The sequence below is a fragment of the Diadema setosum genome, chromosome 17 (genome assembly GCF_964275005.1).
Source record: "Diadema setosum chromosome 17, eeDiaSeto1, whole genome shotgun sequence".
NCBI lineage: Eukaryota > Metazoa > Echinodermata > Echinoidea > Diadematoida > Diadematidae > Diadema > Diadema setosum.
In genome coordinates this window covers 32589379-32615919 of record NC_092701.1, presented here as the reverse complement: position 1 = coordinate 32615919, position 26541 = coordinate 32589379, and the positions used below count along the sequence as shown (strand labels likewise).

General features: G+C 38.8%; 1 protein-coding gene across 1 annotated transcript; it reads right to left on the bottom strand.

The window, feature by feature from the left end:
• Nucleotides 1–2669: 2669 nt before the first annotated feature.
• On the bottom strand, nt 2670–26322 carry LOC140240837 (RNA-binding protein RO60-like). Its single transcript, XM_072320608.1, has 6 exons — nt 26284–26322; nt 20308–20904; nt 9250–9470; nt 7640–7924; nt 6483–6719; nt 2670–4071 (listed from the first exon to the last, which is right to left on the bottom strand). Exons 2-6 carry the CDS (start codon nt 20837–20839, stop codon nt 3772–3774), a joined length of 1575 nt encoding a protein of 524 aa, XP_072176709.1. The 5' UTR covers nt 20840–20904; nt 26284–26322; the 3' UTR covers nt 2670–3771.
• Between the last annotated feature and the right edge of the window lie 219 nt (nt 26323–26541).

Genomic DNA, 26541 nt, shown 5'->3' with positions numbered 1-26541 from the left:
CATACTGGAACCTAAATTGGCACAAGTACAATGTAACTGATATGATAGTGAATGGGTTGGATAGTTTGGATGAACCAAACATTTATTGAGGTTAATCTTTCGTACTGTAAACCAATCTTGCAATGTCTCTTTTTGGAACAGTAAACTGAAGAAAAAAAGAAAAAACAATAGAAGAGTTTTACCCTTCTCTAAAGCATTCTTCAAGAATAATTTAAGTTGTAGATAAATCAGCTGTAGCAACTTACACCCGAAACTTGCTGAAAAAGAAATTGTAATACACCCTGCATGTGCATTCATGCCAAAAGATTATGATTACCAATGAGTATGTTCTCCAGGTGTTGCCCATTCATAGACAATAACAAAATTAAAAATTCTATAAATTGTATCATTGGCAGATCAGAAATGCATATTTACAATTCCTCAATAAAAAAAATGCAAAGAAAATTAAATCATAATTAATAACCCACCTGTGGTTACAAATGGACATTAGAAACATTGTACAAAGTAAAGATTTGTAAAAATTGCAAAGAGCTAACAACAATTATTTTCCAACATACATTTATGCAATGGTCTGTCAAAAAAAAAAAACAAGAAAAAAAAAAAACACAGAAAGACAATTCTTCAATTTCCAAACAATTTTGGTGAAATGAAAGAAATTGTCCACAATTTTGTTCAATTGTTATCAATGCGATTCAGTTGCAAACATTTTCCATCAATGAGGAATCAAATATAACTGTTAACTATGAAAAATTAACCAGTCCATCAAGCTTACAGGAGAATAATGATGATAACTTAGCGATGTCATGGCATCAATTCTTTATGGGTGATTTTTGCAAACATGAAACATTACTTTTTTACATGCCACATGGGCTTCTATTTCATATGGCACTGAAGGACAAAAAAAAAAAAAAAAAAAATAGTTTGTGCTATACTCAATCTGGTCCTTTCCCAAAGCTCTACCCAAAGTCTAAGAGCACTATTTCTTTAATTTTTTTTTTTCAGATAGAACACAGCAAGTTCTAGACAGAGTTGCGCACACATAAGAGGTAGAAACACAAGTTAAAGGGATGGTATAGTATTAGTGGAGATGAGAATTGGGCTTTTAACTATTTGACAGATACCAGGAAACCACTTAAGAAATAGTACAGACCATGCCCTTCTACAAGGAACTCAAAGTTTATTTGATGAAAATTGGTTTTGGAATGGCTGAGACTTCCAAAAACAAAGTGAAACAAAGCGATCCTAATAAAAGGTTGATCCCACCTTTTATTAGATCGCCTTGTTTTGGATACCTCAGCCATTTCAAACCCAATTTTTATCAAATAAACGTTGAATTCTTCTTGGAATTACATGTTCTTTTATATTTCCCAAAGGTTTCTCATTATCTCACCCCCAAATGTTAGAAACCTGAAATTAGGTCTCAACCAAAACTATATGATCCCCCCCCCCAAAAAAAAAAAAGATAAAGAAAAAGAGGAGGGGGGTATACTAGTACACAACGAATTGGTATTAAGCACAAGATCTACACTTACTTTTCAAACTTTCCCAAACCAGGTGAGGTGTGGAAAAACAGGATCTACTGTTGACACTTTTCCTGCTCAAACTGCATTCCATTTCTTTTTTTTTTTGTTTTTTTTTTCGAGATATTCCCCCACAAAAAATATGATTTTTACGCGTAAACTCAAGCTGGTACTGATGCCTGCTGTTCATGCAGCTAATCTGTCTTGTCATCATCAGGCACATTTAAATCATCACAAATACACATACAAATACTTTACAAGGTGTTAATTAAGTGTTGAAATACGCCTAGGTGGGGAATAAAAGTCCAGATGGGAATAAAGAAACTGGAATTTTAATGAAGTTAACAATAATCGAACTTTTAACACTATCTTCATTCATCTAGGCTAGTTTTTGGTCTTCCTTTTTCATGCCACATTAAGTACCTCACTTTCCAATTAAGATGGAATTCACAGGACCAGGGTATAAAGCAGTTTGGGCAAGTAGTGAGAACCACGATTCTTGTGGAAGGAAAGTTAAGATTCACTTTGAAGTATTTCACAGCAAGAATAGCAATTACTAGTATACTCCATACAAATAGCTAAAACACATTCACCCGTGTCGGGCTGAAACTATAACATAGCCATACTTGGTAGAATAACAGGTTTTAGGAAAATTTGACAAAAAGAAGGATTAAAATCTGACCATTACGACAGCTTACAAACTTTAACTACATTGCAGCATTAACTTAAATATCTCGGCAACATCAGCTTGTCATGACTTTTATCCTTACTCTTTGCTGGATACCCTCAAAAAGGTCTTACTTTCCATTCACATATTTCTTCCTTCATGGGAAACCAAAATGCATATCTCAACATGTTCTGGTGGGATTCTGCAAAGCACATGAAGATATCCTGATTTTAAAAAAAAAAAAAAAGTACTTGTAAACCAAATGAACGAAAATGAACACACCCAAACTGCTTGATGGGCATGTACTCTTGCAAACTCACACAACATTTGCATTATGAAATTGAGCAGTACTTTTTTTTTCTTTCACGTCCTACAAAAATAAAAAAAATAATGATCTGCCACATATGTATTACGATTTCCCCTTTACTCTGCTTACCTTTTCTAGAAAGATTTCCAAAGATAATCCAGTTGTTCAAAACAAAAAACAAACAAACAAATGAGATGGAACTGTATGGTCCCCTACTTGCATCGCTGTGAGAAAGTATCGGATGAAATGGAAGGCTATAAGTAGTAGCTTTGAAACTTGCAACAAATATCAGGGGAATTGGTGCATCAAATGCATGAAACACGCGACAGAGGAGAAAGAGGCAATATTTGTCGGAATACATTGTTGCTCAGGAGTAGCAAGAACTAACTCGAAAGTAGCATCATACACATTGTAGTTCCCCTCCATGTCTTGAGTTCACAGATTCTCCCTGACAAATGTTGCCCTACCCACATGAATGTGTAGTGATGTTCATATGTAGCAAGGATCATCCAGTACCTTCATGTTCCATTAACAATAGTTTTCCTAACCTTATACAGTTTACTTGAAGATATTCCAGGTCACAACTAATGTCACAGTGGAATTTCTGTGTGTGTGTGTGTGGAAATTTTCGAGCATTTCGTGCAACTGGATGCTAGCGCAAAAATAAAAGCACGCTTATACAATGTATTTTTGCATGCCATATGTTCCAGTAATCAATGTCCCGATTCCGCATAATAAAAAAGGTCATCTTACCCGGCCAAGCATGAAAAATTACTTGTACGAAAATATCCACTTTTACAGTATTATGACTTGCAGTGACATGCACCCCATTAAAAAAAAAAAAAATACTGTACACTACCGTACGAAATAAGAGGGGAGGGATGATTTTTTTCTTCCTTTTCAAACATTTGACACCACTGAAATTGCAATTTCAGAATGTTGCCAAAAATCTTTTCAGTAATGCCTGCTGTGGAGTTTGCTAAATTTTTCTTGCTCTCCTTTCATCCCAGTTTTTCAGTCACTTCCTCTGTCTCTCTATTTCTCTCTCTCTCCATCTCTATTTTTCTTTTTTCATCTCTATCTCTCTCTCTCTCTCTCCATTTCTATCTTTCTCTCTCAATCTCTATCACTCTCTTTCTATCTCTCACGCCCTCTCTTTTATCCGCGAGGAAAAAGGCCTTGCACCCATCTCTTTGCTCTCTCTGTAATTGCGATTCGACACTCAATTCATATATATGACAATAAATATTGATATATTAACGATGACGAGGACATTATCATTGGAAGTCCAGCGCCATGCTTTGTAAGATGCCGGCGGCAGTGCCGTTGAACCCTGCGATGTCCAGCATCCGAATGTCGCCGGCCGGGGCCATCGAGAAGTTGTTGGACGTCATGGCCACGATGGCAGCCTTGGCGTCGATCTTCATGGCCGCGCGGTACTGTGCGAGGGCGTCTGCCGCCGACACGTCCCCGTTATACGTCTCGCAGTCCGTGCACATGATGAAGTGGTCCACAGCTACCTTGTTTTTGGCTGCCCACAGCATAGGCTGGGCAAAATCAGTCTGGCCCATCGACAGCTGTGTACAAAATGAACAACAAAAAAATGTAAAAAAAAAAACAAGTCTTCTAAATTAAAGGAATGGCATAGTTTTTGTTGACATGGGATTTAAGGTTTTTAACTTATTTTTTGAGATAAGAAACCTCTTATATGACATATATGAAAGAGTATATAATTCCAAGAGGAATTCAAAGTTTAATTGATGAAAATTGGTTTTGAAATGGCTGAGATATCCAAAACAAAGCAATCCTAATAAAAAGGTGGGACCCACCTTTTATTGGGACCACTTTGTTTTACTTTGGTTTTGGAAATCTCAGCCATTACAAAACTGATTTTCTTTGAATAAACTTTGACTTCCTCTTGATATTGCATGACCTTTAACATTTCATAGAATGGTTTTCAAAGTATCTAGCAAACAGTTAACTGCTGCACCCTCACCTCAACCAATACTATACCATCCCTTTCACACTGATTACATAAAAATATTCTATATCATCTCATTCAACAGTAATTGTGATATATATTTCTTGGTAGGCAGACCACCATGCAGTCAAAATATGCATGTTGATCCAAAAAAAAAGAAGAAAAAATAAAGATGTTTGTTCAGGTAACTTGCAGGAGGTGACTGTACAATAAAAATACAGTAGTTTACGGCATCAATCAAACACTGGACAAATAGCTAAATTCCAGTAGAAAATTCAGTGACTGGTGCTCCTGTGTCAAATGCTGCATTTCCACAAGTTGAAAGTTTATGACAACCTTAGGAAAACAAGTTTCTGAGCTTGACTGACATTAATTTTTGATGTCCTCTACTGCAAGAAAATAAAAAAACGAGCAAATCTCAGTACAACCAGTTACAGTTGTGTAACGTGATATGGTGAAAAAAAATGCAATGAAATGCAAGCACTGCACAGATTGACAACGTGCCTTTCGTCGACACAATCAAGCAACTAATCTTTGGTAAGAGTAATAGCCATGATAAAAGTCATGGGCATACATGCTCAGCTTAAGACTCAAACCCACAACATCCTGATTGCTAGACAGGCGTCATATCCACTAGACTACCGAGCTTCTACCAGAAAGCCAGTGGTGGTTCTTATCCCATTTACAGCAGGTACTGTAAAAGTGGTTTCTTTCGCGTACAGATACTTTCGCGGTTTCCATCGGTGCCGACTTTTTCGCGTGTGTTTAAATTCGCAGTCGGCAAAATCTGTGAATTCACAGTCGGCAAAAACTGTTTTATATTGCACATCAAAACCCCAATTAAAATCCAATTATTCTTTTATTTATTAAATAGAAATTAAAATTAAATGCAGGCTTACCTGAAATCCCGTCTCTCGAGTACGTAATAACATGCTTGACCTACATTGCGCGGTATCGCTGTGTGTGTTGACCATCAATACACTCAATGCGCGGAATCTTGTGTGCATGTGCGCAATAGCGTTGTAACAAGCGTCGAGTTCAAAACATTTTTGCGTGATGTTAATTTCGCGGTTCAACCTCAAAGCGCGAAAATAAAACCACCCCGAAAGAAACCACTTTTACATTACTGCAAATTTCCCTCTGGAGTATGCATGCCATCCATTATGCTGTACCCACGTACAAAAGTTGGGCATTAATACTGGAGGCGTGATGTGCACTCCACCAAAATAACTACACACATCCCTCCCTCCCTGCTAGGATCCTCACAGAAACAATGAAGAGAAAGAAGTTCACCACAGTAATAAGGAGTGTGTCAGTTATACCGCATTGTGATGAATATTTCTCAGACACAACTTTCGACAAGAGCCATGCAAGGGCTTAAACTTCGGACTTTCATAGGAACACAATGTGCACTCCAACAAAATAACTACACTTTTCTTTCACCATGAAAGCACTTTGCAGAAAACACTTAGGGGGCTTTGACACTGGTATTGTGTAGGGTTGCATGGTGTTATGTACCGCCTGCACAGAGGTTACGCTACCTTACACTGTGCCTACGCCTGCCTATGTAATAATACACCAAATGAAGGAAAGGGTACGCACAGAAAAAACAAAATAAACATGTTTAATTTTTAATGCCCACTATCACCATGGAGCACGAGATGCAAAAAATATGCAGTTTACACCCTAGTCTATGCAACAACTATGCTACTGTATGCCATGCCTACGCAAAGCTTGCAACACTACGCTACTAAAGGCCAATGCCTACGCAACAGTATCCTACCCTACGCAAGTCCGACAAAAAGAAACCTTTGAAGGTTGGTCCAAGGATTTACAGGTGTACCCAACACATCTTTCTCACACTGATTCTTGCAATCGCTTACTTCAGTCACAATTTTTTCCTGAGACTGCGGCCTATTTTGGCGAAGTTGGTACGCAACATTAGCATTTCTACGCAGGTACGGTGCAAAAGCCCCTGATGAGAAACAAACTGAGCAATGAATGCACCTCTCCCATCTTTTTCACGGCATCTTCCAGCTTCATGCCGGCTGTGATCGGGATCTCTGTTAGTTCGGATGTGAAGCCCATCACGCGGCCGCCCTCCTCTTTCTTGGCAATCATCAGCGCTATCGTGGCCGCGGCCTCCCGCGCTGCGATGTTCCTCGTACCGTTCACGCCGCTCAGTGCCATGGAGGAACTGACATCCACAGCGAGCAGGAATCTCTTGCCTGTCTTGTCTGCAGCCTGGAGAGGGTCAAAGGTCAACACTGGGCTTGACTACAGTAATTCCAATACAAGTAAAGAAGAAAATTTACAATTACCATAGTATTCTTCACTTGTGAGTCAACCTCATATTCCTGTTGTCAGTATACAAGGCATATAATCGTGCACAATATTTTAATAACTCTATGCTATTTTGTCAGCTTAAAGGTAGGGAATCCCATTTGCATGCCTCAAATGAAGAGTTGTATAAATACAGTGGTATGTTGAAGAGAGTATGATTTTAGAAACTCCCATAAAGTATTGAAAGTGGAAGGTAACATTTAGTACATTTTTATTGACCGATAGATTTTGAATTGAATTTTTTTCGGGGCTCACCGTAAATTCCAGTACATTACTAGGCTACCTTTGCAGACCCATGCACTGCATGTGTTTCCATCATGTATATTTTGTGAAGAAAGTTCATAAAAACTCACAAAACATTTCTATATACATTCTTGCCACACACTCTATATGTTATTACATCAGCTCTTATACTTTTAGATTTGTGTTTATAGATAAAAAATACAGAAGACTGCAACAAAAAGGCTTAAGTGTGGCTGACACACAGAACTACTGAGTAGTTGAGTTTTGTGCATTATTCAAATTGTAGATAACTGTTGACTTCCAAATTTCTCAACAGTGGCCTAAACAAGTCCCCCGAGGTTCATATTTAATGTTTTGCTGCATTTTGGGAGGTCTGTAAAAGGTATCCCCTACCTTTAAGGGAGCATACAAACATGGTTATAGGGAAAAATACATTGTATACACAAGCTGTCATTCACAGTATCACACACCAAGTATGCTTGTCTATCCCCTCCCCAAACTAACTTTTCACGTTATCAACTCTGGCCACAAAGCAGTTAACATAGTTTGAACGCGTTTCACATTTCTTTGCTTCTGACCTCAAATGCCTTGTAGTAAGCTTCTGTCAGTGCCTTCATCAGCTCCTTGTTGATCTCCCAGTGCAGCTTTGTCTTATCCACCTTCTTGGAGCGGTACACCCTGAGAGCCATCAGGAAGCTGAAGGGGTGCAACCGTGCCCCCCTCAGCTCCTCGGTGCTCTGCAGGCGCCGGCACACCACTTCAGCCTCGGCGCTCTTGGGCTTGAAGGTACCCATGGCAGCCAGCTTGACGATGTTGGCCAGGATACTCTGTAAGGGGACGTGTGGGAGAAGGGCTCCCCACACCTAAAGAAGAAAAAGGGAGAACAGAATTAGATTTGTTAAAGATTGACTTTCTGGTTACCACCACAAGATCAGACAGGAGACATGTGAGTCGAGGTAGTCACCTGAGCATTGCACTTTGACTCGATGGCACTCCACTTGGGACAAAATACGGTATTTCAAAAATCTTGAGGTTTAAAGATTACTGCAGGACCCTTTAGCAACACCCTCCTAATTTGGGTATTTAGGCCTTTACACCAGGAGCCTCCCCCCCCCCCCCCCTTTGGAACACTTCCACCATCTACACAAATTATGATCCCTCTCCCCCCCCCCCCCCCTCCAAATTGATGATTTCTGCCAAATTTGGCCAAATCTTAGCCCACAATTGTCAAAAGATTGAAAATGTGAGAAATTGCGCAAATTAGCAAATTACGGGTATTTGGATCCTGCTCCTGCCCCCGTCTAGGACAGCACCTCCACTGGCACAAACTATGACATACCTTCCTCCATTAAGGATTTCTACTATAAATTTGATCAAAATCCAGCACCCCCCCCCCCCCCAGTTTTCTAGAAGAAGACTAAAATGTAAAAGCTTGTGAAACCTCGTGAAAACTTGTTGAATTGGAGTATTTGGGTCCAGCAATAGCAGCATACCTTTTCTCTATGCATGTAGGCTATGCTCTGACTAATACAGTGGCCCAAAAAGCTGGCCTCAAAGAAATTCTTCATTCTGCATTGTTGTCTTGTCATGATTTTACTTTTCACACATCCCACTACGAGGACTTCCACCGCGCCATGCCTGATACCAAGTCTACGTACCTCTCTGGATTTAAGACTCTTGGTAGGAAGGTGCTCAGGACAGAGCTTGTTGTCTTGTTATGATTTTACTTTTCACACATTCCACTACGAGGACTTCCACCGCACCATGCCTGATACCAAGTCTACGTACCTCTCTGGATTTAAGACTCTTGGTAGGAAGGTGCTCAGGACAGAGCTTGTTGTCTTGTCATGATTTTACTTTTCACACATCCCACTACGAGGACTTCCACCGCGCCATGCCTGATACCAAGTCATACCAAGTCTACGTACCTCTCTGGATTTAAGACTCTTGGTAGGAAGGTGCTCAGGACAGAGCTCGTTGTCTTGTCATGATTTTACTTTTCACACATCCCACTACGAGGACTTCCACCGCGCCATGCCTGATACCAAGTCTACATACCTCTCTGGATTTAAGACTCTTGGTAGGAAGGTGCTCAGGACAGAGCTTGTTGTCTTGTCATGATTTTACTTTTCACACATCCCACTACGAGGACTTCCACCGCGCCATGCCTGATACCAAGTCTACGTACCTCTCTGGATTTAAGACTCTTGGTAGGAAGGTGCTCAGGACAGAGCTTGTGTTTCTCCGCCAGGCCGGCCACTCGCTGGAAGTCCTCCTCCTTCTTCAGGCCGTCCACATCCTTGAGGAAGTCGTAGATTGCCTTGGTGCCGTCCGCAGTGACGTCCACGCTCTCGTCTATCGCCTTCAGTCCCCGTATGATGTACTTCAGGACGAGGGCACTGCCAGCATCTATGTGTGTGGGAAAGAAAATTTGCCACATATTTTATATGCAAATTGGGTGATCTCCATCATTCGAAAGGTTATGTTGATCTGAAAATGAAACAAAGGTTACTTTGTCATTCTGAAACAAACAAATTAACTGCAGTATATACGTGTACCTAGAGGTTTGTTAGTCCGAAAGTGAAAAAAGGTTCATTTAAAAATTAAAACATTTGTGGCATTATTCCGAAGACTTGTTATTCCAAAGGTTCATTGATAGCAATCAAGAATATGAAATGATGTTCGTTATTCTGAAGGTCCATTAATACGAAAATGAAATAAGTTAAATGTTATTCCGAAAGGTTCATTAACCCTTTCTATGCTGAGTTCTGAAATGCCCGTAGACTTAATACACAGGCCACCAGGTTCCCGTACAGAACAGGTTAATCTGAAATTGAAGAGAAAGTGCGTACTCACGAACCTTCAGAATTATGATAGTTTCATTTTCGGACTAACAAGCCTTCTTTTTTTTCCCATTTTCGGATTACCGTACCTCTGGAATAAAGAACCTTATTTCCTTTTCAGATTAACAAACCTTCACAATGATGAACCTTATTCCATTTTCAGATTAACAAACCTCCAGAATAACAAACCTTAATCCATTTTGGGCATTTGTAAAGGAACAGTTCATAATAACAAGCTGTCACCACGCAAATCATTGCTGGGTGACATCTATGCTTTCCATGTTGACGGTATTACTGACTGCTTTTGCACATTTATATTGTACCTCACTGCATTTAGAAATGAGTGCTCAAGTTTACATGTATGGGCAAGTCCAAGATAACGCGCGCGTTACGTATGGGACATTCAGAGACTTTTATGACCTGAAAAATAGTGTTAATGGCCTTTGATCATATTGAACTTTATCATGGTGATTGATATCTAGGAGAAGTATAATCATGTAAAAAATTGAGAAAAATGACCTTCACAATTATATTCTAGAAGAGAAAATATGTGCCGTTACGTATGGGACCAGAAAAATGTTGTTTTTTTGAACATTTTTTTCAACCTCAAAACTCTCTAAAAGTATTTCATTCTACAACTTTTAACTCACTGTGATGAAAGTCACAACACTCAAGATTATCAGAGGTAAGTTTCATGTCATGAGGCAAAAAGCTCTAATTACAGGTTCTAATTAAAACAGACATGACGTGTTACATATGGGACAGTTACGTATGGGACACTTTGTCCCCCATTCGTTTAGTGTGTGGTGAACCATGTTTATGGGTATTTTGCATAATTATTGAAGCAAAATCAGTTGAAACTACTCAATACTGATCCAGATTGTCAAGGAAACAATATTCCCCAAATATTTACCATCATAGTCATATTCAATCATATCTTTATATTTCTATGACCAACCTGAGTATGCATGCCCTTTGTCCCCCATTCGTTTAGTGTGTGGAGAACCATGTTTATGGGTATTTTGCAAAATAATTTTGCAAAATACCCATTTATAAACAAATTTTTGCATGATTATTGCAGTAGAATCAGTTGAAATTACTCAAATACTGATCCAGATTGTCAAGGGAACAATATTCCCCAAATATTTACCATCATAATCTTTAATCATATTCTATATTTTTATGACCAACCTGAGTATGTATGCCCTGTATTTTTATCAGGATATTTACTACCAAAAAATAGAATAGTAAAGTGTTTACTTCCATTGATGAAGTTTGCCATTCAGTTTCAATAAAAAACAACTTGACACAAGAAATATTAATCTTAGTAAACATGTAATACCTGCTGCGTGGAACCCCAGTAATCGAGCAGATATATGATATCTGTCGAGCAATCAGGTCATTGATTCAAGTCACACCTCGGTATGTAGTATACTCATGATTTTTGTCATGGCTACTACTGAAAACTTAGTAAAGACAATTTGTTTATCACTTGCAATAAAAAAAAATTGATACAAAAAACACTAATTTGAAGTAACATCTTCATTATCATCACATATGTACTATACAATGCAGCTACAATGTAGCTAGAGCTCTACATTGTGTGATGAACAGTGCCCAATATACTCTTAGTTGAACTGCAATTTTTCAATCTGCTTGTGTATTTGGTTTCAGTACCATTTAAATCAGAGGTCTACAGTTCTGGTTCAGATGGGAATTCTGATTTCAACTTTTACAAGATAATCAGCACTTCTTTTATGAAATATTTAGATAACATACAATTCTAAGAGGAATTCAAAGTTAACATGACAAAAATCCATTTCGAAATGGCTGAGATATCCAGAAACGTGGTGTCCTAACAAAAGGCGGGTCACATTTTTTATTAGGACCACTTCATTTTACTTTATTTGTTTGTTTGTTTGTTTTTGATATCTCAGCCATTTCAAATTGGATCTCCATCAAATAAACTTTGAATTCCTCTAGACTTAGAATTGTATGCTCTTTAATGATTCATTATAATTGGTTTCCAATCATCTCGTAAAATGTTGAAAACTGAATCCCCATTTCTACAGAAACTATACCATCCCTTTAATGCTGATTTTCATTGTGTATTTTGCCATCTCCCCCTCCCCCTCTCTGAAAATTGTTCATTGTTTCAAGTGTCTATAACTCAAAAGTAGCTGCAAAGTTGGGATGCTTTCTTAGGATGATTGACCATTTGTGTACTGAGAGACCCTCCCAGCTAGCTTCATGCATTCACATGCAATATGTATGAGGATGTCCCGTACATAACGCATTTGTCCCATACGTAACATTATTTAATTGCCTAATAAAAAATATTTCTTTAACTGTTTTTTCTTTTTTCTATGGTATTTAACTTCTCTAAACAATAAATTAGAACTTTCCAAAAGGGCATTCAAATAACCTTAGGAACTTCAGAGAAAACCTAAAAAAATGACCTCAATTTGTTACGTATGGGACATCTCATGATAGGACACGAGCTAATTTGCATAATCATTTGCATAATCCCTAAATTTCCATACCAAGTTAAACTATTTGATAAACTTCTTATGTCCACATATTCATCAAATATCATTTGCTTTCCTTTGAATAAATATGAATTTTTATAAATGTCCCATACGTAACGCTGTATTTCACATTTATGCAAATGAAGCCCTTGAAATTTGCATAAATTTACATAATATTATTTTTTCCTCCATGGAAATCAAAACTTCAACTCATAAGCTTCAAAATGATACCAAACATATCAATATTGAGCAAAGATGAAATTTTGCCTTCTGAGGGGACCTTATCTTGGACTTGCCCGTGTATGTAAAACATGACACAACGTATGATGGTTACATGCTAAAGACTAAGCAATGAAGTGACATCGCTATCACTTGTCTGCATGTGGCCTGCCTGTGTTTCAACCAGGCACATTCATAGACTCTTGAGATAAGAATTATACAGAACAAGGTGACTACAAAGATGAATTTACGTTTAATATTTTGTCAGAAAAAGATCAACAAATTTTGCATTTTGCCATCTCCTGCCAAAATGTCAAGATCATCTGTTTGGAAGTATGGTTTTGTTTGTAGTTTTACCCCATGCACAGTTCCACAACCGGACTAAACCATGGACAAGTAAATGAGTTCATGTTGAAAACTGATAGCCCTCATACTTGTTAGTCAAAATTATTCCCACGTTTCATCTATGTATGTATTACAGTGGAAGACATGTTTCAGCAGAATCACACATCACCAGGTACAAGTACACTGTACAAAATGTACTTCACAAAATTGACAAATATTACATACTGTGTACACACTTGTAACTGGAAATACACAATGCTTTAAATACAAACAACTATACACTACATGTATACATGCACATGAAATACATTGTAATCCATCATGCAGAACAGTTGTACTTTCACCAAAAAAAAAAAAACCAAACCCAGCAATTTTGAGCATGTTTATCACATCTTGTTCCACACTCGGTTGATTGTCAATAATACACTCGACACAAGTGGTAAAACACACTGAATATCATGCATTCATGGCACATTGACATTTGACAATACCAGCAGCAATGAGAGCACACACCCCCCCCCCCCCCCCACACTTTGGTCTGATAAATAGGCCAACGTACAGTAGCAGTACATGTATTTGCAAGGCCGACACAGATTTCTTTCTCTTGGCAAATCAAGAAATCGCCAGCTATCATTGTGAGAGCATGTCAAAACACCGAGATCCTAACAGTGTACATGTATGCTTGAAAATCCCCTTGATGACAAAACAGTTTTGTACATGTATACTTCGTATTCTGAGTGTACAACCATGCACAACGAACCTAATAAACTTGGCCCTCTTGAGTAGAGCTTCTGTTCAATGCTATGGGAGTTCTAGTGGGATTCTCTTTACAAAGTCTGTACGTAATTTCAGTGTCTTGCCTTGACCTTTGACACTTTAGTAACCTTTACCACCCACTGCCATCTTGTACATAATGTACTGTATTACAGCTGTACATATGCACATAATTTGTATGCTTACGTATACATGTACACTTGTACCAAGTTTGCTGCAATGTGCAAGCCATAAAATCTGTGATGACACAATAAACAATAAATAGAGATGCAATTTGACATCATGTACATGACACAAATTACACCTGTGTATGTTGAATTGATGAATGGATGGGACAAATACTTTGGGATCATGTCATGAAAATTGCTTTCTGCACTTGAAATATTCTACCTTCTATGTGATATACTACAAAAATAAATGCCATGCTGCACCCTTATAATGTAAACATGCATGAAGATGTTTACATAAAAAACAAGGAAAAGTAGAAATTACGCGGTGCGTAATATATGTCCCCGCCGGAAGTAGCATTTAGTAGCACAATGTACAATATAGGTAAAAAGATCAAGGTCAAAGGTCAAAGAAGTCAAAGGTCAAAATTTTGAAGCCCTCACCTAGTGCCATCACATAAGGCAAACGGAATCGAAATCGGGTTAGAAATGGGGAAGGAGTAGCATTTTGTAGCCAATGTACAATGTAGGTAAAAACTCAAGGTCAAAGGTCAAAGAAGTCAAAGGTCATAATTCTGTGTAGAAGTTTTGAAGCCCTCACCTAGTGCCATCACATAAAGCAAACGGAATCGAAATCGGGTTAGAAATGGCGAAGGAGTAGCATTTGGTAGTAATATGTACAATACAGGTCAAAAATCAAGGTCAGAGGTCAAAGAAGTCAAAGGTCAAAATTCTGTGTAGAAGTTTTGAAGCCCTCACCTAGTGCCATCACTTAAAGCAAACGGAATTGAAATCGGGTTACAAATGGCGAAGGAGTAGCATTTTGTAGCAAAATGTACAATATAGGTCAAAAATCAAGGTCAAAGGTCAAAGAAGTCAAAGGTCAAAATTCTGTGTAGAAGTTTTGAAGCCCTCACCTAGTGCCATCACATAAAGCAAACGGAATCGAAATCGGGTTAGAAATGGCGAAGGAGTAGCATTTTGTAGGCAATGTACAATATAGGTCAAAAATCAAGGTCAAAGGTCAAAGAAGTCAAAGGTCAAAATTCTGTGTAGAAGTTTTGAAGCCCTCACCTAGTGCCATCATATAAAGCAAACGGAATCAAAATCGGGTTAGAAATGGCGAAGGAGTAGCATTTTGAAGCAAAATGTACAATATAGGTCAAAGGTCAAGGTCAAAGGTCACAACTGAAATTCTGTATAAAAGTTTCAAAGCTCTCATGTAGTGCTATCATATAAAGCAAACAGAATCAAAATCGGGTTAGAAATGGCGAAGGAGTAGCATTTTGAACATTTTGATCACACACGGACGCACGGACGGACGCACGGACGGACGCACGGACGGACACACGGACACACAGACACACACACGTACGGAGCCCGTTTCATAGTCCCCTGCTCGAACTCGTTCGGCGGGGACAAAAATGAACTGTTCATTGTTAATAAACACCGAACATAACGGAAGAATTTAAAGAGTTAACAAAGACATCAAAACAAAACACAATGCTGAATGTAAGTATTTCTATTTTAAACTTATTAAATTATTACTGTATTCATTTATTTACTTATTCGTTTATTTATTCATTTATTCATTCATTCATTCATTCATTTATTTCTTTACTTATTTAAATTCATTTATTCATTAATCTATTTGCATTGCATTGATCTCTTTATTAGATGCCAGAAATTCACCTTTTTGACACATGAGAATTTTACATAAATTGGGACAGGTGAGATACACATGTAAAAGAAAATGAGAGATTTACCGTCAACTGATAAAGAGTTGTCATTTTTTAATATGAAAAGGCAATTTATTCAGACATTGGTGCTAACAATGTAGTACATGATGTATAGTGTGTAAGCTGCATGAAAATGTCATATGATGACCTCATAACAGCTGATGACATTCAAATCGCCAGCCGCTGTGGTAACCAGAATGTTCTCCATCTCTGGCCCATCCCCCATCCTCCCCCCCCCCCCCACTTCCCCTCTTTCCCTTTCCTACACATTGTACCACCCCTCAATTCTCCATCTCTTGAAGATGGAGGAATGTGGACTATGTTGGAGAGGGATGGCCAAGGTGTTTGGATATACAGAGGTCGTCCCCAGCCCGTTCAGGCAAAGGGGGGAAAGGAGTCAGACAGTGGACTTGAAGAGGAAATCATGTCCGACGTGCCGCGCCCGTTGTGTTGCACGGGCTGCCGCATTCCACCGATGATGGGACGCATAATGAAGCCGTCTGCCGTGACGGGCACGGAGAAATCTCCTTGCCACACGTGTGTGACCCTCTTGTGAGTTCAGGGAGGGCTTCCCCCATCCTGTGCACGACTCGTAATAAGATGGAGCCTCGAGTAATAGAAATGGTCCAAGCAGACACACACAACAGACCGCTAGCTCTTTACAATGTACACAGAGGATGCATCATTCCAAAGTCTTCACAGCATGTTTGAGCTCAGTTACCAACACTTCTATACAAAATATTTATGTTCACATTATATTTTTCAGTACATTTCCACATAAGATGGGTGGAGAGAAGTTCCTCACAATGAGAGACCTTGCCCCAGGCTTGCCTGGCACTGACATTACAGTATACAATTTGTACCTAGTAATGCATGCAAATTGGTTTTCAGGTACTGAAATGTGGGTACCATGTGGTATGTACAATGTAGAGACACCACAATACTGTCGTACTGGTAGGAAAAGAAAAGACTTTTATAGTACGAACAGCTGTACAAATGTAGCTTGCATTTCATTGAAGAGTGGATGTGGGAGGTACATTGTACAAGTGTATGGGGGGTGGGGCACTTCTACAAATCTGAATTAACACCATAAAAGTGAACTGGACTTTTGATCTGGCTTTGTAAACATTTCTGTAAACATGAGATGGCTCACATTACTGGTGTCATACGTGAAGGTCCTAAAGTACATGTGAATGTTACCCAAACACACTTTTTCCACATGTGCTGATACATGTACAAAGATTGTATGTTGAATTATTGTACTACATGGTTGTACATGTACAAAAATTGTATGCATGCACATGTGTGATTTGTACCTGTACAGGGTCAGTGCTGGGAATCCTACAGTACATGCAATGAAATGGATGAGGGAAACATCTCAGTTCAGATTTCCTGTGGCCAGCATTTTCACTCCCAAAAATAGGATCTGTAGACAATTATGCTTTGATACAAAGTGTCATTCTCTACAGTACCTACAGTACAGTGTACATGGAGTCCTCCCACTGCCTCATAAAGGTGCACAAGTACAGATACCGGTACATGTACAGTATGTACAGTGCACAGTGCACATACATTGTATTGTATTGTTGTATGTACATGTACAATTGTAAATGTACATGTACAATTGTAAATGTACATGTACAATTGTAAATGTACATGTACAATTGTAAATGTACATATTGTGTGTTTGAAAGCATACTGACATGCCTTTATTGTATGGCAGTTGAGCTCCTATTGAGCTCCTGAGCATTGAAGTCCCCTTCCAATTTTCTGATAGTATAATCTGAGCTACAATGTACAAATACAACAAGTAAAAACATACTGAGATATGGCACATGTTGCATTCATACTGTACATATTACAGTGTATACACTTGTGTACACTGTACTGGTATGTGGGATGACACTACTCATGACACCTTGTTTACACTTTCTGTATTTCAACACACACATTTTTTGTATGCACATGAACACCATTGATCACATCCATAACACAGTGTCAGTGTACCCGTATCACTACCGAAATTTGGGTGTTCATCAATCATCTTCATCATCAACATCATCTTCATTCTAAATAATCATCTTTATCATCATTTTCATCATCACATCCTCCCCATCATCATCATCATCATCATCATCATCATCATCATCATCATCATCATCATCATCATCATCAACCCAAGTTGAATCCTTTCCATGGGAGTGGAGTCTTTTTAACTCATATCTCACCCCTTGAGGGTCATTCAAACAAAAGCTGTTTATCCCACCATACCCTGGAACCATTATGAGCATTCAGAGGAAGGGTCCCATACTATATGAAGAGTTTGTTTGCAAAAACCGATAAGTCCATATTTGCCAAATGGAGATATTTGCGATTAATGGTCAAGAAAAATAAAGAGAATAATAAGAAAAATTTTGCTTCTTTTGACCATAACTTTAAAAATGTACCTTTATATGTAGTGACCGATATATCATTTAAAAGATATCATTTTATACTTTATGACAGAGACTGTACTTCAAAATCTTCAAAAATGGACTTATCGGTTTTTGCGAACAAACTCTTCATATATACATTGTAGAAACTTCCGGGCCAAATGCCCACTCATATCACCTGCCCAACAGGTGCACTTCCTTGCCTTGTGACAAAGTGTTAGAGCACTCTTCTTTGATCCACTTGTAGCCAGCTTCAGATCTCTTTAATACTAGAACATTAAAATGTGTCATGATCTCATATTGTGTGCAGGTTAACCACAGCAAGGGCCAAATTGAAATGAAAACAACAATTGAACAAAATAAATTGTACCTAATAGAAAAACAAATTTTGCAAACATTTAGAGTAAACAAAATGTTGACAGTATACACTTGTACATTCTCATGGGTAGGTAAACTACAAAATATGATGTAATAAAATTAAACACAAATAAAACTATAATGCACGAAATCATGTCATCTATATCATATGACCTATATAATAAACTATACGGACAAAGTAAGGACATAAAATCAGTCATTCCTTGCTTTTATGATCCATACAGTATACATTGTACCTCTCCCATTCAGAGTTCCCAATGCACTACTTGGAAATCATCCAATATCTGATAGCCCAGCCATTCATTGGGGAAAGTGACTGCCCTTTCTGCATTCACCCTACGCATGTATCACATTCGGAAGTTCTGCGTATGATATGCACACGTACAAGTTGTGCATGCACATCACATGGTACGAGCAGAATTTATTGGTCTGCACCTACTGTACTGTATGTAGTATAAATATTTGTCATACTATATGTTAATAACAGAAGTTAACAGTAGATACTTGAGATTGACAATGACATGTTGTTTACATTTGTGTACAAGAGTACCACAGTGCACATGAGTTATTAACTATGGAAAAGCTATAAATCCTACAGAAAAAGAAATTGAAAACAATCATACTTTTTTGTAGTTACTGAAATCAAATATTTTGAGATTTTTTTTTCTCCTTTACCTCATTTTGATATAATCTATTAACCTGAAATCACTTGTCCACACTCCTATTGTGTTATTGTGCACTGTGCCTACTGCAATGAACAGCGCATACTACGTGTATACAGGCCTATGTATACACGTTACAACAAGCTGTGTAATGCATTGTACATAAAACTACATTGTACAATTGTATCTAGGCAATGTACATGTAGCAGCAATTACATGCTGGCTTTATGGAAAAACTGACTGCCATGTCGTTTACTCATTTATTCCCCTTTTTCCCCATCTCCTGCCTAAAAGCACAAAAAATGAATATTGACTGAGACTTACGTTGCATAAGCCAGTGGTTAAAAAAATGAGCAAAAAAAAAAATAGAAAGTATTATTACAGGAATTTTACAGAAAAAAATATTTAAAGTAAATTGATAAATGGGGAGCAGCAGTCATGAAGCTTGTTTGCTGTTTTGGAGCTGAGCACAACGTTTATAGCCATGTGTCAAATCCACTTTCATGAGATCATCAGCAACTCACACCAGAAACAAGAACATGAGGGAACACATTCCATACACATCAAAAACAAACAAACAAATAAAAAAAAAATGACAAAAAAATTCCATCACTTACAGGAGATGTACTTATTGAATACCTACTGTATTCGTGTATGTACATTGTATGCAATTTGAATTCGGAGGATGCAATGCTACATGTATGCCACATCCCCCAAATACGAAAGTACCCCAGGTACAAAAGCAGATGTCATGGGCTTGTGTTGCATGTGACCAGAATGAAACAAGCTACTGTAAGCGTAAGTCTGTAAGCGTAGTTTGAGGTGAATAGCACCTACTGTATACACCATATATTTCACGAGTCTAACACTTCGCGAATCGGAAACTGCCGACAATTTCGCGAGTGGTTAAATTCGCGATCGTGGAGTCCTGCACTGGAACGGACAAGTGAACACGCGTACCTTACATTCACATCGGGATCAGAGTCAATATTTTTGCGTGTCTGTCATTTCGCATATAGCACCTAACTTGCGAAATTCGCAAAAATAAAAACCTCGCAAAATATTCGGCATACACAGTATTATAGATACAGAGTAATTGGAAAAGACACACGATCTGCAAAAAAAAAAAATGACAACAAAGGGAATACCATGAACTCACTTTCTGCAGGTGGTTTCACATGAGCGAGGCGTATGAGATCCCGATGTGACCAGCCACTCCGCTGCTTGCACCCGGACACTAGCCTGGCCAGCTCCTGGCCATCCTTCTCACAGTACCACTTGCTGATTGCCTTCCTCTGCATCCGACCCCACCCCGTTCCCTCACCCCCCTTCTCCACCCCGTCCACAAACTGGAACAGTTCTGTGGCCGTCGGGCAGAGCTTTCCCAGCTCGTTGTACACGGCCTTCTTGGCCTTCGTGTCCTTACTCCGAGCCACGAGCACCAGTACCTTCATGAACGAGTCCTTGTGCAGAGGGTGGCCGGGCTTGGCGAACCGCACCAGCTCCTTCACAATGTCCGCCCCCTTTCCATCGTCGATGAGTTTCTGTGTGCACTCTGGGACAGGCGCTTCCTTGGGTTCCCTGTTCACCACGTAGTAGGTGCCCGACTCTTGCCCCATGCACAGGTAGCGCCGGAGGGTGACAAGATCGGAGCTGACCCCCACGTTGTTCGTCTCGTCTTCGGACGCCATCTTGTGCAAGGTGACGAAACAGGTCTCGGGGTAAGGTGACCAAGAGACTTGAATAGTTTAAGTGCCTTTGAAAATAATGAAAAGACCACATCTTTATTATCAAAAGGGATAGGCATCAAATGTTTTTGGTCAAACTGCACATGAATCATTACATACGGCATCTTTGAAGGCATGGTACTGTTATTTGCTAATTCTCAGATTTCTACTGAAAACAGTATACACCAGTTACAAAATGCTCTAAACACACTGGAAAGGCACTGAGTACATGATGTTTTAATAGGCCAGTGTACCGAGTATTCACATCAAAATTATGGCTACGTTTTCTCTGAGGATATGAAACAACAATCTATGAGTGTACATTCACCTTTACTGATTCAATGCATTTCAGTACTCTGAGTGCATTGTATATCATGCGGTATTTGCTGCTATGTTGGGCAAGCCTTAGGTAAGCCTCAAGCAAGCTGACTGGCTGTCAAAGGAAGTGTCCATGTTATAAGAGTATATAGAGGTGTTAAGAAAAGTATGGTCGATTGAAGTCAGCAGTGAGATGTAAAGTTCTGCATTCAAATTTTTTTGACTCTCTCTTTCATACACACACACAAACACACAAACAAACATACTGTACATGTACATTAGTCTGATTGTCATTTAGATGTCACTCCATACGTCACAACAAAAATGATTTCCTTGATTCTACACCCCCAATGTTCCCTCACAATTACAATGTACATGCACACTCCCATAAATGGTAGAAATGTACAAATCGTGCATCTGTACATGTATGCAAGTACTAGTATATGACCACAGTATGCTGTCCCAATTAAAGGGATATGAGTACTGGTACATGACTCTGAAGATCACTGGTTATTGTAGGTGGATGTTTGTAAAATGTAATACATAATGCATACATTGTACATTGTATGTACATGTACACACGTACAGGCTGTATATCAGTTGACGCAAAAAGAAAGCAGCAGTGATGAATTATAAACACAAAGGAAAAATTCTGATAGTTTGCTATGTAGAAGTACAGGTCTGATAATGCCCAATCTGTTGCTGCCACACCCTACCAACGGCAATTTCAGTGAAGAAAACCGGGCATCAAATTTACAGACGAAGATCGAAGGGACAGGATGTTGCAGTTAAGTTTTGCATGAATCACGGACTGTTGACATTTGATTGTGACTAAATGAAGGCTGAAATAAAGAGCATTGCAAAGAGTGTCAAATATTACAGGTGAAAAGGCCAGGATGAATTACTCATCCTTTTAGTTGTTATTAACTCTAGAAACATCATAATCCTGAAGACAATTTGGTATTAAATGTATTAATGAAACTACAGCACTGTACATTGTACATGAATTACAGGGTGGTTCACAACTTGAAATTTGAGCATGATGCGAGCTCTGAGAGTGAGAATGTTGTGGAAATTGTACAACTGTATGGGCGCAGAACACACATCACAAGCGCATCAAGCGCGCATTACAATGTACATGTATTTCGTGACTTATGTATACCGGTATATGTACACGTGTACATAAGTTGTGCTGCTTACGTTTTGCTTTAGGCAAAAGTTTTCTATGTTCTGCACATATTTTTCAAATGTTTAATCGCATTTCATTTTGAGCATGTTGCCAATTCTTAATGATGTTGCCTAGCATGTTACTGCCTTTTGATGATGTTGCACAAGGATTTGAGCATCATAATGCAGCAAAACCTCTTGTAGACAAGCCTGCATTATCATGTGAACAACCTGTGTTAATTCAAATTGATTTTTATAAAATTCATGATGGAAAACTCCACAGATGTATTCGACCTATGTAGAGCCACTGTTTACTCAAGCTACATGTATAGGCACTTAAGTGAAAATTTGCCATGTAAACGTAATGTACGCAGTCAGAAAAATATGATATGCTAACTACAAGTACGGTACATACACATGATATAACAATGTACCGTACACATTAACACATGGGAAGTGTACAGTATATTGTACATACCAGATACAAATGTACAATGCACTACATGTATACTATGTACAGTGCACAATTAAGTAACTTTTTTTCTTCTTTTTTTTTCCTACACTACACTAACTGTGTTTGTGGCCCTTACACAGTATGTACCCAAAAATCACAAAACACTGATTTCCTGCTTCGGGGTATTTTTTTTTTTAGGACTCCCGACTACGGATTTATAGTGACAAATACTTTGTCAGAATTTATTAAAAGAAAAAACAAACAAACAGATGTCTCCTTACGAGAATTGGTGGGCAACCCTGCAACTAAATTCTTGGCTTCATATGAGACTTCATGACTTCATACTTTGAAGGAAAAACAAACACACTTAAAATGGCTTCTGGTACATACATTATGTGTAAAAACTTTAACCCGTTGAGGATGAGTCCCGAGTATACTCCAACAAGTGTCCATGGGAAATGCGTGTTGTAGCCAAATCAGCCCGTCCTCAACAGGTTATTGCCCAATAGTCCTATTCAGAAAATAGCGCTATCAGTAGATGAAATGCATTCTTTGGGAGGCAAATAGGCATAAGGACAGGGATGTGCCCCACCCTTTGACAGAATTTGCCATTTTGATGGCAAAATATCACTCTTTTGGAAACTTAAAATCTGCCGTACAATCTCAAAAAAATTTTGTGAACTTTACAAATTATTCACTGGCTGAACTCAACAGTACAATCTGTTTGACATGCTTCACTGCTCAGACACATTTACAATGTAGTATTGTAAACAAAGTTCATCCCACTTGTACTATATAGACTGAATGTCTTTGAGAATAATCATTGAATTTTACCACCACATTTCATTTAAATGTATCTAGTGGGCAACAAATGAATTGGGCCACCTGTGAATTCCCAAGTTACAATGTACCAGTTCTTAAAGGTACATGTGTACTCTTTACCATTGGCAGCAATGATTTAGAAAATGTCCGAGATATCACATTTGATGCATCCAGTACTAGTACTAGTAGCTGTGTATCATGTGTACCTGTAGGTCAGTACCGGTATCACAAAACATCCTACATGTAAAAATTTTGCAATAAAGCCTAAAATATTTACAGTAGTTATGATAAAAATAAGGAATCTCATTTTTCTCTACAAACCATAACTGTAGACAGGTATAAAGTCTAAATACATAAATTACTTTGTACCTCCGCCAAGGGAGGAGGTTATGTTTTCTTTGGCATTTGTTTGTTGGTTTGTTTGTTTGTCCGTGTGCAAAATAACTCAAAAAGTTAACGGATTTGCAATCTTACAGGAAAGGTAGATCCAGCAATTTTGGGGGATTTTATGAAGGATTTTTGATATTTTGGCTGGTAGGGTCAATGAACTTGGGAGTTCAAGCTGCGCATTTTTGAGGGGCGACTTTTTGAAATGGGGCGATTTTGGGGCAATTTTTGAAATGGGGCGACTTACATTATATATGTATGGGTGGAAATCACTGATCTCTATGGAAGAACAAGATCAGTGGTGAAAATGAGCTGCTTGGCTGAGATACAGTGTATGCACTCCCAGAGTGCTTCTCTAGCTTGTTATTATGACTATTATTCACATTTTGTATATTTAACAATACTTAACATTTACTGATTGGCATTTATACAGTGGTTGTTTCTATCCCTTTTAACTCACATTTTAAAACTGTTTTGAAGCACTAAGGGTGAATTTCTTTTTAATCTGCAAATGGTGAATAATGCCTTTAAACAAAGATTATCCCACTTGTACCAAACCATTTGTCCATACAGTGTACACACTGAATGTCTTTGATAGTCATCATTTTATTATATCATCACATTTCATTTAAATGTACCCCGCCCGTCGGCAACAAATGAATTGGGTCACCTGTGAATCCCCAGGCTACCAGGGCCCCATTTCACAAAAGATATTAGGATGGCAACTCTTGGTGCAATGACAATTTCCAATAGTAACAGCCAATTGGGAAGCTGGATTCTTGTCGTTACTATGACAATTGTCATTCCAGCAAGAGTTGCTATCATATCAACTTTTTATGAAATGGGGCCCAGGTGTCTTAAAATGAAAATCTCTCTGTCATTATAGTAAAAAAGCATTAAAATACAAAGCGGACAAATTACCAACTTGATATCACCACCAAATATCCTGTCACCAAAGATCAACCGACATCTCTAAATTTAGAAGAGCTTCATCATCATAACGCCATGGCTGACATGCAAATTTGTGTCATATTCACATCAACACACAACATCAGAATGCATCCGCCTTCAGATCCTTAAAAAAAAAGGAAAAGAATTACCTATCAAGCATGCACGCACTATTTATTTCACATCTGCGCCCCCCCCCCCCAAAAAAAAAAACCCACCAAATCTCCATGGTCTCGAAGGTGGGACACCCCCTCCCAGACGTACTGTAAAGGAACATAATGTGTGAACGGTTGTAACAGATACGCCGAGAGAGGGCGAAAAGAAGAACGTAAAGATGGCGACTGTCCTCGAAGGACCTAGTCTACATTGTATGTTGACGATTCGGTACAGAAGATCGAATTAAAGTGTTCAAAGGCAAACCCTGTCTGGTTCTAGTGTCATTCCCTGTTGTGCAAAGTTGTCCCCTTTCAGTACCCAGTCCTCCCCCACTCGTTCATATAGTCATACGGGCTTGTTCACTTCGCTGGGCCTTTTTTTTTTTTTTTTTTTGCTTGTCAGCTGATGAAACCCCGACAGTGGAACCAGAAATCATGTGCTCCAGGACAGCTCAGCTTTGCTTTTGAAGTATAGTACAGTACTAAAAGCTCTACTGTAGTCACTCTGTGTCAATGACAATAAAAAAAAAGAAATAACGTTAGCACAACACTGTCTACAGTCACCGTCCATGCACTCATTAAAAATATGAAAAAGTGCCAGCCGTATGTTATTGTACTATTATAGTCCATAACACATAACAGACCTAGGTTCTATATCCTACATGTTGTAATCCAGCTTACACTACATGCTGTACAGCTAGCAGCTGTAGATTGTATTATTACATGTCTCTATGCCTACATTAGGTAGTTTACTACTATTAACGGGGTTAGTTTACATGCGTGGAGCTCGAGTGTGTGAACGTTTCACGCCCAGCTCAGCCCACCCGTGCCGTGCCCCAGTGCAGAATGGCTTTGATGAAGAGTAGGCCTACGGCTCGCTCAAAGGAACTGGCAAGAAGGGATACATGCATGCTGTACACTGCTCGGTTTACGCTGCTGGGAAGCAAAAGCGGTGTGAAGCAGGGAAATCAATGCAATTGACATGTTTGACGAACGGAACAGGCACGATGTAACACACGGCTTTTTAGCATTTACAGAACATATGCAAAGCTCAATTACTGGAACTTGGCACACTGATACTCATAAACATTACGATATAGCTCATGCATGCACTATGAAGCACAAATATGGGGGATTTTCTGCAAAAATACACATACTTGCCCTGAGTTCCACCTCTCCGAATTCTTTCCGCTTCGGCCAAAAATACTCGGTAGCAGCGAGCGCCCGAGCTAATACCAGTGACGTCACTTCCGCGTTTACAAAAACATTAAAAAAGCTCTCGAGTCGAGTTTCATTTTAGAGCAGTGTCAGCAGAAACAATGAGCATTCCATTCATCTGAAATAGCAATTTTGAAGGGTTAACCTTATGCAGATTTGAACGATTTCTATCATCATTACTATACAGTCTGAAAAAC

Excerpts from the sequence above, each read along its gene's own strand:
- LOC140240837 (XM_072320608.1), bottom strand. The coding sequence starts at position 20,839 with ATGGCGTCCGAAGACGAGACGAACAACGTGGGGGTCAGCTCCGATCTT. Across the intron at positions 9,471-20,307 it reads TGTGAAACCACCTGCAGAAA|ATGCTGGCAGTGCCCTCGTC; the intron begins GTGAGTTCATGG and ends CCACACACATAG. Across the intron at positions 6,720-7,639 it reads CTTACTACAAGGCATTTGAG|GCTGCAGACAAGACAGGCAA; the intron begins GTCAGAAGCAAA and ends GACCCTCTCCAG.